Consider the following 14,516-nt stretch of genomic DNA (forward strand, 5'->3'; position numbering starts at 1 on the left):
TCCCTGATATTTCCCGAAGTTCCGATTTCCCTGAAAATTCCCCGATTTCCCTGTTTTCCAGATTTGCTGGACATCCTGTAAATTAGATGTGTTTGAGCGAATGCTTAGATTAGGAGTGTCAAACTTGCATTGTCATGGCGTCGTCATGTGACGTATCAGGACTTTTCTCCGCCCCCTTCGCTAAACTACGCGAGGGCAGAGCCAGGATGTGATGCAACCGGCCCGCAAGGCGTGAGTTCGACTCTCCTTAAATGGAGAGGCAGTGAGAAACTGAACTCTGGCCCTCCTACTCCAGAAGGCAACAGTCTGAGTTGCAAATGTGATCCATAGAATGAAATTGCCTTCTGGAATGTGTAGTGGGTCCACCCGGAGTAGCCAAGCGACACACAACACTGTATCTTTAGGAGTGTAACAGAAGCCTCCTGATAATTTCTCCAGGACTCAGGAATGATCATTTGTTCCTGATCAGCTGGAATGAGTGGCAGGGAGAAATAAAGACTGGGGTTTCACATAGCTTCCCCCCGCTCCGCAAAGATATATCCATTTTTATGTAAAACATGACTATCTTATCATCCTCACTTCCAGCGAAGGCAAGTTGATCTGTTCTCTTAACCTACCGTATTTTTCGGAGTATGAGATACACCTTTTTCCTCCCTAAAAGAGATTTAAAATCCAGGTGCATCTATACTCTTTTTTCGAAGCTTTTTTCCCCAGCCTTAACGAGGTGCTAATAATCTTCCCAGCTCTTAGCTTGCAGGTTCTTTCATTGTTACTCTCTGCAGAGAATGTTTTCCAAGCCCTAAGTCTTTGCAGGATTTTCTTCATTGCTCTAACTTGCTCCGAATAAGTTTCCTTCCAGCCCTAACCAGGTGCTAACGATGTTCCCAGCTCTTACCCCCTTGCAAGCTCTTTCACTGTTACTCTTTCTCAAGAATGTTTTCCAAGATCTTTGCAGGTCTTTTTTTATTAGTCTAACTTGCTCCAAATATTTCTTTCCAGCCCTAACCAGGTGCTAACAATGTTCCAGCTCTTACCCACTTGCAAGCTCTTTCATTGTTACTCTCTGCGAAGAATGTTTTCCAAACCCTGTCTTTGTAGGGGGTTTTACCATTGCTTTACTTGCTCCAAATGTTTCTTCCCAGCCCTAACCAGGTGCTAACAATGTTCCCAGCTCTTACAAGCTCTTTCACTGTTACTCTCTGCGAAGAATGTTTTTCAAGCCCTAAGTCTTTCCGGGAGTTTTTTCATTCCTCTACTTGCTCCGAATGTTTCTTTCCAGGTGCTAATGATGTTCCCAGCTCTTACCGGCTTGCAAGCTCTTTCATTGTTATTCTCTCCGAATAGTTTTTTAAAAGCCCTAACCAGGGGATAAAATAATGTGCTGAAGCTGACCAGGCTAAGGACGCTGGCCAGATTAATACCTGGTAGGCAGATTCTTTCCCCTATTTTCCTCCCCAAAAACTAAGATGTGTCTTATACTCTGAAAAATACGGTATGCCTGCTTGCAGAGTCCGCTCTTTCATTTGCCCTTTTAAAAACAAGATCATTTATTTTGCCTGATCCTAAGGAGTCTTAACACCAGAAACTACAGAAAGAATCAATGTTACGGAGCGCACAGTGCATAACCAAACTACATAGTCAGGAGCCACAAGACAATCAGGCGTCTAAGCGGATGCCTTTAAAGAGAGATAGAGAAGGAAGCATTCTATATACGCAGTGCAAAAGATGAAGCAGATGTTCGCTGATGTGCCATGAAAGCAACTGCTGTTTTCAAAGAGGCATGCATCACAGTGGTGCACAAGTGTTCCTCACTCAGCAAACATGCATTAAAGTGTGCGGTTTTCGGCAGGATTACGTAGAACGAGGTCAAGGCAGGTTCTGTTTTAAATGAAAATGAAACCGAGACTTGGGAGAGCCAACGTCCGGCCAAAAAAGCAGAATGCTATGAGAAGCCGCTATGAATTGGGTCAAGGCAACCACAACAGACCTCGGCCCCCGATTTCCTTTTGATGGCATCGTCTCTAATTAGAAGGTCCCCAAAGCGCTCGTTAGTGATAAACTGGTGGTGCGTAGGAATGACCCCCGTGTGCCTCCTGGCTGCAATGTCAGCCTCTTCTTGCTCACGCTTAAGTCGTCTCTGGTCCTCTAAAAGTTTCTGCCATGGAATTGCATAAAATGGGCAGTCAATCATCCAATTTACAGCAATTTAATATCGGCCAAAAAAAAAAGTGGTTAGGAAACAAAATCAAAGAGCAACCTCTCCACTGTAGCCCCAAAGTGAGCTTAGAGAAACAAGGATTACATCCTATATATTAAACTGGATTGAAATAATCAAAAGAAGAACTGTTGGGATGTTTGTAGACGATGGGTCTGGTTCACCAGCCATTTCCATTCTCCCAGGGGTGAAAGCTAAACATTTTCCCTACTGGTTCTGGGGGTGTGGCTTCTTTCGTGGGTGTGGCTTGGATGTCAGGTGGGCGTGCTTTCAGGTGGGCATGCTTGGTGGTCAGGTGACCGAGTGGGCGTGCTTGGTGGTCAAGTGACCAGGTAGGCGTGACTAACTTGTAAAATGTGGTGAAACTGACTTAACAACGCTCTTGCTTAGCAACCAAAATGTTAAGCTCAATTGCGGTCCTATGTCTTTATTTCTTTCTTTCTTTCTTTCTTTCTTCCCTCCCTCCTTTCTCTTTCTTCTCTCTCTTTCCTTCTTTCTTTCTTTCTCTTTCCTTTCTTTCTCTTCCTTTCCTTTCCTTCTCTCTTTTTTCTTTCTTTCTTTCCTTTCTTTCTTTTTTCTATCTTTCTTTTACTTTCCTTCTTTCTTTCCTTTCTTTCTTTCTCTCTCTCTTTTTTCTTTCCTTCTTTCCTTTCTCTTTCTTTTTTCTATCTTTCTTTTACTTTCCTTCTTTCCTTTCTTTCTCTTGCTCTCTCTCTCTCTTTCTTTCCTTCTTTCCTTTCTCTTTCTTTCTTTCCTTTCCCTTTCTTCCCTTTCTCTCTCTCTCTCCTTCCTCCCTCCCTCCCTCCCTTTTATGACAATTACACAGAAGATTCACTGCTTATGTAGCTAAGATAGCACTGCCCACAACAGGAAGCTTATGGAAATACCATTTTTTAAAATCAAGCTCTCAAAATATACTCCACTGAGGAAGTTCGAGAGGGCAATGAACTGGCAATGGTTAAAGCTGAGTAGCAGCCTCCATGGCAAGGATTTCACCTCGGTGGCCAAGCAGCCAGTGCTCCTTTCAGATTCCCAACTACAAAGAAATCAAGGTAGAACAAAATCCCAACGGGGGGGAGCTACAGTCTTCAAACATCTGGATGGCTGTTGACAGAAAGAAACCACTACTACTCTTGCCACCACCTTTGAGATTACTCTTGTGTTACCGCAACATTCTCCCAAACAATGCTGGGTAGTAATCATGGTCTATATCAGGGGTTTTAAACCAGATTTCATTGAGGGCCGCATCAAACTTGAGTTCTTACGCAAGAGAAGGAAATACAATGGTCCCTCTACTTACGAACTTCATTCGTTCCGTGACCAGGTTCTTAAGTAGAAAAGTTTGTAAGAAGAAGCATTTTTTCCCATAGGAATCAATGTAAAAGCGAATAATGTGTGCGATTGGGGAAACCACAGGGAGGGTGGAGGCTCTGTTTCCTCCCAGGAGATTCCTAGGGAGGCCCCACGGAGGCTTCTCCCTGCCTTTTCCGGCCCTGTTTCCTCTCAGGAGACTCCTAGAGAGGCCCCACGGAGGCTTCTCCCTGCCTTTTCCGGCCCTGTTTCCTCCCAGGAGATTCCTAGAGAGGCCCCATGGAGGCTTTTCCCCACCTTTTCCGTCCCTGTTTCCTCCCAGGAGATTCCTAGAGAGGCCCCATGGAGGCTTCTCTCAGCCTTTTCTGGCCCCGTTTCCTCCCAGGAGATTCCTAGAGAGGCCCTGCGGAGGCTTCTCCCCACCTTTTCTGGCCCTGTTTCCTCCCAGGAGATTCCTAGAGAGGCCCCACGGAGGCTTCTCCCCACCGTTTCTGGCCCTGTTTCCTCCCAGGAGTTTTCTAGAGAGGTCCCATGGAGGCTTCTCCTCGCCTTTTCCAGCCCTGTTTCCTCCCAGGAGATTCCTAGAGAGGCCCCACAGAAGCTTCTCCCTGCCTTTAACGGTTACAGTTTCAGAGGCTGGGGTTTGTAAGTGGAAAATGGTTCTTGAGAAGAGGCAAAAAAATCTTGAACATCCAGTTCTTATCTAGAAAAGTTCGTAAGTAGAGGCGTTTGTGGGTCGAGGTAAAGTGGACTAACTGGATTCTGCAATGCTCTTGCAGATACACGACCACTACTTAAGGGTGCCCTATATTTTCTTCTATTTCAATCTAAAGCAGACCCAGGCAACCACTCTGAACTATGCCAACATAGAAATGATGAAACACCTGCAATTTCATATTTGCCTCTCAAGTCTGGTATGCAAGTAAGTCATGGATTTCATTTTGTGACACCAGCACAAAATTACCCCTATTGCAGATACCTATGATTAGAGCTGAACTGGGGTCACCCCAGGCGCTTCAAGAGACCATCCCTCATGCAATTCTAGCTTCCTTACATAAAGCAACAGAAAAAGACGAGGACTTCTACAATTGTCCCAGCGACCAGTCAGGCCCCCAGCGCTAAAAAGAAAAGTTGACAGCCAGCGCTGCCCCTGACGGAGTGCTGAGCCTCCCGTTCTCTCCCCCGCCGCCCCTTCGCCGTCCCTGTGTTCCTAGGAGAAGCGCTGGGGAGGGAGGCAAGCCGGCCCTTCTGCTCTTTCCCAGCGCTTCTCCCGGAAGTTCGGGTTTGGCGTTCGGGTTCAGGAGGACGCTGGGAAGCCCCCTGGCTGTTTTAAAAGGTGACAGCCGGGCGGCGCGGCTTCCCAGCGCCCTCCTGAGCCCGAACTTTTGCCGAACTTCCGGGTTCGACGTTTGGGAGGCCGCTGGGTAGCCCCGCCGCCCGGCTGTCACCTTTTGAAACAGCCGGGGGGCTTCTCGGCGGCCTCCCGAATGCCGAACCCGGAAGTTCGGGTTTGGCGTTCCGATTCAGGAGGATGCTGGGAAGCCCCCACGCTGTTTCAAAAAGCAACAGCTGGGCGGCGGGGCTTCTCGGTGGCGGCGGGTTCGTAAGAAGAAAAAAGTTTGTAAGAAGAGGCAAAAATTTTCTGAACCCTGGGTTTGTATCTCAGATTGTTCGTAAGACGAGGGGTTCGTATCATGAGGTACCACTGTATAGAAGATTGACGGCAGAAAAAGACCTTATCTAGTCTGCCTTTATACTATTCCCTGTATTTTAATTTAGTATGGATGGATTTTATATCCCAAGCAATTAATAAATGTCAGCGCAGAACATTTACTTAAGATCAAATCTCTTTCCACTTTTCATCCCCTATATTGATTTTGTGAACATATTATCTGTAACAGGAAGGTTACCTCTTTATCACTGCTGCGTTTCTGGAACATTTCTTCAGGGCTCTCTATATAATCGAGTGTTGCAAAATGTCTTGGCGATTCCGAATCTACTTTAAAACAACACAAGGTCATTAAAATAAATGTATGAAAAGAACCAAGGAGGAAACAAAACATTTTTATTTTGATCAATTAATTTAGAGCCATATCTTATTTTGCTAAACAATAAGCAAACAAACTACTGTGGGGACAAATTGAAAGAACAATGTTTAAGCCCATCAAAGAAAACAATTAATGTTCAGCAATTATCATTTAATGTTGCTAAGGAAGGGTGCTTAATTGCATGCAACAATACCGACACATATACACATATACAGATAGATGTATGGACGAACATAAAACAGACACTTCACAAGAATTGAAAAAACTGCTCCTAGACATGGGGTTTATTCATTGTGTTCCTTAGGGATGCAAATTTACAAGTATTTGAAGCTGGTTTCCATAAATAAATCACCTTCTAAATGATGGCATTGGGGGCAAACTGCTTTGGTGTTGATTAGAAGGAGAGCAGAAATGATTTCTCAGTAGCTGAGCCAAGTCCTGAAACGTAAAGCAGCACAGGACACACAAGGAAAAAGAACGAACACGGTAGAGGGGATTTAAAATAAAAAAATACGGGAAAGGAAGAAGAGGTAGAAATGGTAAAGTACATCCGAATATCACACCCAGAGTATGTCCTGAGTTTCTTTGGAAGCGGGAGTGGTGGTGGTGTTTCCTGCTTGTGTTGGAGTTGTGTTAAGGAGCAAAAAGGGGAATTACCAAACACCTTTGCAGTGTTCAGAACAAAAGCAGAGCAGTTTGGCTGAGTTTCAAGATTCAGAGAGTGGTTCGTCTTATGCTGATAATACAGAGGTGGACATAAAAATGGAAACACTTGACTTTTTGGCATCATAATGTTTGAATATGTTCAAATCAATCAAAACTTGACATATTTTTATGTTTTTTAAAATTCTGTTATTTATCTTTTTTTAAAACAGAAATTTAAGGGAATTGGGTATAACCTTCTAGACTTTCAAAGAGGCCCAATTGTTGGTGCTCGAAGGGCAGGCACTGGTGTCACAGAAAGTGGCCGAATGTTTGGCGTTTCAAGAGGCCATGTCTCAAAAGTCATGACGGCTTTTGAAAGAGAAGGGAAAATGTCCTCAGCCAAGCAACAGGTCTGGTCAAAAGTCGAAGTGGTCTGAGAGAGACAGTCGGACTCTAAAGCGAATGGTTAGAGCGGATCGCAAGACCACAGCTCCTGAAATCACTGCAGAGCTCAATAGACACGTACAGAACCCAGTGTCCACAAAAAACGGTTCGAAGGGAGCTTCACAAATCTGGATTCCACCGAGGAGCTGCAAGGTGTTTCCATTATTTTGTCCACCCCTGTATCTCAACAGAGGAGACCTTTGGGAGCTGAGGTTTCCTTTAGCACTTGCCACTTGACCGAGGACTAGTGTGTATTCTGTGCAGGGGCCTAGGAGTGAGCCCACCGACTGAAAAATCCCTTGTTTTATGATAAAATCAAATTCATTATTGGTTAACGCACACATAACGTAAAGCAGATTTTGAACGGCTAGGAAAAAGGAGTTATTATATTTCTTTTCAGAACTAAATGTCCACAATGTCCAGGCAAGGCACCAAACGCAGCCTAGTGAGCCTTCCTAACAAGTCCATTTCACATTTAAGCACATGAATTTAGCTCACCAACGTCCCAGCAACAATCACCCAGCAGAGGATGTATTTTATTGAGGCAGAAATCATGGTTTAAACGCCTTGTTCAATCACACACCCCAGTCTCACATCTCTCCCCATTGAAACAACGTTGAAACCCCACACCCAATTCCTCACAATCCTTTGCCTTTATACTCCTGGAAGTGACATCACACCCCCCAAAGTGGCTGAGGCTGTACACTAATACCTTCTACTATGCAACTCCTCTCGCCTTCTGAGCAATTATAATAAGGGTTTTTAGTTGTTTTATTAAATTGGATAGTTACATGTTGTTTTAAGTTCTTAAGACCCATCTCTGCCGTCAGGCATGGGGGAACTGACACATCTCCCCTGGGCCTATACAGTTTATACATGGAATGTTTGTGTGTGTGTTTGCTTTTAATAATGGGTTTTTTAGTGTTTTTTAAATTATTAGATTTGTTCTTACGTTGTTCTTGTTGTTTTTGTGAGCCGCCCCAAGTCTACGGAGAGGGGCGGCATACAAATCTAATTAATAAATAAATAAATAATAAATTTTATATCATTGTTGTTAGCCGCCCCGAGTCTGCGGAGAGGGGCGGCATACAAATCCAATTAATAATAATAATAATAATAATAATAATAATAATAATAATAATAATAATAATAATCTCCTAGGGTCTATCTACTGACTTTCCACTCTCATGTCTTCCTCACTTTCTGACTGGGACCACTCCACCATTGTCACATCAGCCCCCTCTAGTGGTTCCTCGGGTTCACTCCGGTCACTTCCTCCCTCACTCTCGCTCTCTGCATCAGCTGACAATCTCTCCTTCTTTCTTCTACTCATCCTCAAACTAGGATGCAATTCCTTTCACACTGCAAAACCAAACACCTTCCCACAGGAGTCCACCTTGATTGAGTTGATGTGTCATTTTGTGTGACAGCTTGGTGAAGCCCTTCTCCTTCTTTTGGAGGTCTGTGCATTGCAGTACACTCTAACCGCTGCACCACCAAGGCTCATGATCACAATATGAAGGGTTTCTCCGATAAGGAGCCAAACGCCTGTGATTCCACCCTCCTTTCTTTTATGAAAGCTGCTCTTCGGTGCAAAAACATTCCGGCTTTTCTTGGAATTGTGACATACGAGTTTAATTCGTTCCAGACCCGAGCTCGTAGGTCGATCAACTCGCATCTCGAACGAAGGCCTTTAGACTTTGTTTTTCGCGCCCAGATAACTGGAAGCATGGAATTCTTGCGCCACCTAGTGGACGCTCGGCTCGTATCCCGAATTTGAGCTCGGGTGTCGAACAGAAATTTTGCTCGCGTCTCGGCTCGTAACTTGGAATACTCGCAGGTGGAGCAGCTTGTATCTAGAGGTACTACTGTAGTTCAAAAACCATGTTATGCATTTTACTCTTTATAGTTCGGTCCCAACAACGTTCACTTTTACCTTTTGTAGATGCTGAACTGGAGGGTCGCTTCAAGCCACTCAACCCTTGAAATGGGATATCTCCTCCTTCCAAAACGCTTTTATAAATCTGCCTTTCATTTCCCTGCCCAGTGGAAGGTCCAGGTTCTGTTTCCAGCTCTCTTTTTGCAGGATGGTAGCTGGTGTATAAGAGGGAAGACAGTATTTTCTCAGCAACTAACAGCAAAGTATTAAACAAAATATCTAGACAAACATTGTCACTATTCTGGTACTCTAAGACAGTGATTTTCAACCTTTTTTGAGCCGCGGCACATTTTCTACATTTACAAAACCATGGGGCACATTGAGTGGGGGGGGGGGGGCGCTAAAAAAAATTGGACAAAAAATTCTCTCTTCCTCCCTTTCACTCTATTTCTCTCTCCCTCTTTCTCTCCCTCTTTTTTTCTCTCTCTCCATCCCTCTCTTTCTCTCTTCCTTCTTTCCTCTTTTTTGCTCTTTCTCTCCCTCCCTCCCTCTATGTCTTTCTCTCTCCCACCTTCCCTCCCTCTCTTTCTCTCTCTTGCTCTCTCTCTTGTTTTCTTTCTCTCTTGTTCTCTTTCTCTCTTGTTCTCTCTCTCTCTCTTGCTTGCTTTCTCTCTTGTTTGCTTTCTCTTTCTTTCTCTCTCTCTCTCTTGTTTTCTTTCTCTGAGCTTCGCGGCACACCTGACCATGTCTCGCGGCACACTAGTGTGCCACGGCACACTGGTTGAAAAACACTGCTCTAAGAGAACTGCTAGAGGCAGGTCATACTTCAGATTAATTTCAGGATTTGCATAAAATCAATCCATGACTGACTACTACCGTGTTTCCCGAAAATAAGACACTGTCTTATATTAATTTTTGCTCCAAAAGTTGTGCTATGTCTTATTTTCGGGGGGTGCCTTATATTTCTCAAATAAGACAAATTCACAGGCAGAAAAGCTGACACCCCCAAAGAAAGTGGACCGTACAGTACACTGATTACGGTACGGTACCTATCAGTATGGCACCCACACACACAAACGACGGCACTTATATGGTACAACAGTATACTCCCGCTATTGCAGCTTCCGGCCACCAGAGGAGCTACAGTCTACGCACTGTAGTGGATACTATAATGGCGGTGAGACAGCAGCAGACTGTGTCTGCTGTACTGGACGGTACAAAGCGATGGAAGGGGCCAGCAGGGGACGCCACATTGTTACGGTACCGCTATGAACAGCTTTAAATAGTACCGTATGTTTTTCCACCGTACCATATGTAAACTGGACTACGCCTTATTTTCGAGGGGTGGCTTATATTAGCAAATTCTGCAAAACCTCTGACATGCCTTACTTTCGGGGTACGTCTTATTTTCAGGGAAACAGGGTAATTGTGATGTATGATTGTAATTGAATTGGCTGACTGATTTTAATATATTGGGTTTTTAGCTTGTAGTTTTTAATTAATTAGATTTGTTTATACTGATGTTTATACGTTTATATGCGAGACCGCCTTCTGCCGCACGAATCCAAGCGGCCGGTTAGGTCCCACAGAGTTGGTCTCCTCCAGGTCCCGTCGACTAAACAATGTTGTCTGGCGGGACCCAGGGGAAGAGCCTTCTCTGTGGCGGCTCCGACCCTCTGGAATCAGCTCCTTCCAGAGATTAGAACTGCCCCCACCCTCCTTGCCTTTCGTAAACTCCCTAAAACCCACCTCTGCCGTTAAGCGTGGGGGAACTGAGACATCTCCCCCTGCCTATGTAGTTTTTGTGCATGATATGACTGTATGTATGTTTTTTATATTGGGGTTCCTTGCTTTTTAGACTTTTTTAAATGTACTATTGTTATTTTAGATTCTAATTATTAGATTTGTCATTATGTATTGTTTTTATCACTGTTGTGAGAGTCTGCGGAGAGGGGCGGCATACAAATCTAATAAATAATAATAATAATAATAATAATAATAATAATAATAATAATAATAATAATAATAATAATAGTTTTATATTGTGTCTTGTGAGCTGCCCCGAGTCTTCGGAGAAGAGCGGCAAGCAAATCTAATAAATAATAATAATAATAATAATAATAATAATAATAATAATAATAGTTTTATATTGTGTCTTGTGAGCTGCCCCAAGTCTTCGGAGAAGGGCGGCATACAAATCTAATTAATAATAATAATAATAATAATAATAATAATAATAATAATAATAAACCTTTTATGAAGCACATGATTTGGGTCACCACGAGAAAGAAAAATGAGTGGAATAAGACTTATCTTCATCAAACGAAATGCACACCAACTCTCTGCGAACTGTACTGGCTCCCAATCAGTCTCCGGACGCAATGTTGGTTATCACGTATCATGGCTTAGGGCCAGATTATCTTTGGGTCCGCCTTCTACCGCACAGCTCCCAGTGACTGGTAAAGGCCCACAGGGTCGGCCATCTCTGGGTCCCGTCAGCTAAACAGTGTCAGTTGCCGGGGCCGTGGGGGAGGACCTTTTTTGTGGCGGCTCCAGCTCTCTGGAACCAGCTTTTGCCGTATTGCCCCCCACCCTACTAGCCTTTCACAAAGCTGTAAATCAGTGGTTCCCAACCTTTCTAATGCCGCGACCCCTTAATACCGTTCCTCATGTTGTGGTGACCCCCAACCATACGTCTAGTGCCAATTTTGATGACAGAGCGTCAAGCTGATTGGCAGGAAGGTCAGAGGGACAACCCCACTGTAAATTAATTTATTTATTTATTTACTTACTTACTTACTTTTGATTTGATTTGTATGCCGCCCCTCTCCATAGACTCGGGGCGGCTAACAACAATGATAAAAACAGCATGTAACAATCCAATCCAAAACTAAAATAACTAAAAAAAACCTTATTATAAAAACCAAACATACATACAGACATACCATGCGTAAATTGTAAAGGCCTAGGTGGAAAGAATATCTCAGTTCCCCCATGCCTGACGGCAGAGGTGGGTTTTAAGAAGTTTACGAAAGGCGAGGACGGTGGGGGCAATTCTAATCTCTGGGGGGAGTTGGTTCCAGAGGGCCGGGGCCGCCACAGAGAAGGCTCTTCCCCTGGGTCCCGCCAATTGGTCGGATTGTAAAAATATGTTCCAAGGCACCAGAATAGAAACTTTAGTTTCTAACACCATGGGAACCCCTTTGAAACGGTTATTCGACCCCCCAAAGGGGTCCCGACCCCCAGGTTGAGAACCACTGCTGTAAATGAAGCGACAGAGCCCTGCACACCAAGACAACTAGACACAAGAACTTACGGAGACACCTGTTCCGAGAGGGTTTCCAGTGGTGGGGACCTTGCTGCGTTCTGCAAGAATCCAGACAAAGAAGTAGTCATTAAAGGACACTTTATATTATAGCGGAAGACAAAATATTATTATTAGCCTCAATCTAGAGCTCAAGATTTTTTTTAAATTATCAGGTTTTATGTTGGATTGCGAAATAGCTAATATCTGGATTTCCCTCATCAGAGAAAATTCATACCATCCATACTGTAGACATAAAGTTTACTCTTTGGCCTGTGTATGTTTAGGCAATACCCTAAAGATAAATAAAACAAATTACCGTATATTTCAGAGTATAAGACGCCCCTTGTTCCTCCCTAAAAGTGGCTGATAATTTGGGTGCGTCTTATACTCTGAATGTAGCTTTTTCAATGCTTTTTTTTCAGCTTTAACTAGCTGCTAACGATCTTCCCAGCTCTTACCTTGCAAACTCTTTCATTGTTACTCTCCGCAAAGAATGTTTTCCAAACCGTATCTTTGTAGGTTTCTTTTTTTCCCCATTCTGTACTTGTTCCGAATGTTTCTTTCTAGCCCTAACCAGGTACTAACCATGTTCCCAGCTCTTACTGGCTTGCAAGCTCTTTCATTGTTACTCTCTGCGAAGAATGTTTTCCAAGCCCTAAGACTTTCCAGGTTTTTTTTTCATTGCTCTAACTTGCTCCGAATAAGTTTCTTTTCAGCCCTGACCAGGTGCTAACCATGTTCCCAGCTCTTACCAGCTTGCAGGCTCTTTCATTGTTATTCTCTACAAAGAATGTTTTCCAAGCCCTAAGTCTTTGCAGGGTTTTTTCATTGCCCTAGTTTCTCCGAATATTTCTTTCCAGGTGCTAATGATATAACCAGCTCTTAAAGGCTTGCAAGCTCTTTCATTGTTACACTCTCCAAATAATTTTTTTAAAAACCCCTAACTAGGGGATAAAATGATGTTCTGGCTAAGGCCGCTAGCCAGATAAATACCTGGTAAGCAGATTCTTTTCCCTATTTTCCTCCCCAAAAACTAAGGTGCATCTTATACTCCGGTGTTCGGTGCAATCAACCCCTACTCCCTGTGCCAATAAACCACATTCCCCGGGGTCACACGCCCCCCTGGGTATTGCTCCGCGCCCCACCAAGGAGGGCTGCCCCACTATTTCAGAAGCACTGCCTAGCTCATCTTGCCCTGTTCTCTGGTTGTTCATAGCAACTACCATCACCAAGCAGAAGGAAAAAAGGCAAGGAAAGAAGGGAATGTACAGTGTGAACTGGGCACAGTTTAGCATTGTATCTGGACCTGACTGCTACATGCTACTAGTTACAGTGTTCCCTCGATTTTCGCGGGGGATGCGTTCCGAGACCGCCCGTGAGTCAAATTTCCGCGAAGTAGAGATGCAGAAGTAAATACACTATTTTTGGCTATGGACAGTATCCCAAGCCTTCCCTTAACACTTTAAACCCCTAAATTACAATTTCCCATTCCCCTAGCAACCATTTAGATTATTACTCACCATGTTTATTTATTAAAGTTTATTTTAAAAAAATGTTTTTTAAAGGCAAATGAAAGTTTGGCCTGCTACCGCATGAATCCCAGCGGCCGATAAGGTCCCACAGAGTTGGCCTTCTCCGGGTCCCGTCGACTAAACAATGTCGTCTGGCGGGCCCCAGGGGAAGAGCCTTCTCTGTGGCGGCCCCGGCCCTCTGGAATCAACTACCCTCGGAGATTAGAACTGCTCCCACCCTCCTTGTCTTCCGTAAACTACTTAAGACCCACCTATACCGCCAGGCATGGGGGATCTGAGACACCTTTCCCCCAGGCTTATTATAATTTATGTTTGGTATGTATGTGCTGTTTGGTTTTTAATTATGATAGGGTTTTTAGGTTTTTTTAATATTAGATTTGTGCCAGTATAATATTTTTTTTATCGTTGTTGTGAGCCGCCCCGAGTCTTCGGAGAGGGGCGGCATACAAATCTAATAAATTATTATTATTATTATTATTATTATTATTGGCAATGACATATGATGTCATCGGGGTGGGAAAAACCGTGGTATAGGGGGGGAAACCGTGAAGTATTTTTTAATTAATATTTTTGAAAAACCGTGGTATAGACGTTTATTTTATTTATTTATTTATTTATTTAGATTTGTATGCCGACCCTCTCCGCAGACTCGGGGCGGCTCACAACAAAGTGAAAAAACAATTTACAACAAATCTAAATTTCTATTAAAAACATTTAAACGTTCCGCGAAGTTCGAATCCCGCGAAAATCGAGGGAACACTGTATACCCATTACCGTAACTGGTGAACGGTTAGCATACCACTGCTTATAAGAACAGGTGTTATCCAACAACGTCTCCAGTAGAAAGTTTAGAAAACAAGTGTGTGTTACCTTCAGTTGATCTGGGGCTTTATAAAGCTTCTCCATTTGGTCTATATCTGCATCTAATTCAGTATGATAAAGGCAGTGGGCTTTTCCTGGATCAACCTGGTGAAAAGAGAAGGGGAGGAAAGGCTGAAGAATTGTCCTATTCCTTTCATAGGAAACTATGCCATATATAAAACAACATTCCAATACTTCCAATACTTTCTGGCCATTAAATATAGTGCACTGTTGAAATTTTCTCCTATTTTTTTTTAATTAGAAAATGAATTTA

At 43.6% G+C, this 14,516-nt stretch overlaps 1 protein-coding gene across 24 annotated transcripts in view; it reads right to left on the reverse strand.

The window, feature by feature from the left end:
• SORBS1 (sorbin and SH3 domain containing 1) overlaps nt 1–14,516 on the reverse strand; it is a 124,196-nt gene that overhangs the window by 16,529 nt on the left and 93,151 nt on the right. For 13 of the 24 annotated variants that reach the window (XM_070751958.1, XM_070751962.1, XM_070751950.1 and 10 more), the window contains 4 exons: nt 14,252–14,347; nt 11,859–11,908; nt 8,600–8,757; nt 5,437–5,522 (listed from right to left, as the gene is read on the reverse strand). In XM_070751958.1, coding sequence (XP_070608059.1) covers nt 5,437–5,522; nt 8,600–8,757; nt 11,859–11,908; nt 14,252–14,347 — 390 coding nt within the window. Of the gene's footprint in view, nt 1–1,987; nt 2,156–5,436; nt 5,523–8,599; nt 8,758–11,858; nt 11,909–14,251; nt 14,348–14,516 lie in introns of all 24 variants that reach the window. The other 11 variants (XM_070751937.1, XM_070751959.1, XM_070751960.1 and 8 more) reach the window with 1 other exon arrangement.

This window comes from Erythrolamprus reginae, chromosome 5 (genome assembly GCF_031021105.1).
Source record: "Erythrolamprus reginae isolate rEryReg1 chromosome 5, rEryReg1.hap1, whole genome shotgun sequence".
Lineage (NCBI taxonomy): Eukaryota > Metazoa > Chordata > Lepidosauria > Squamata > Dipsadidae > Erythrolamprus > Erythrolamprus reginae.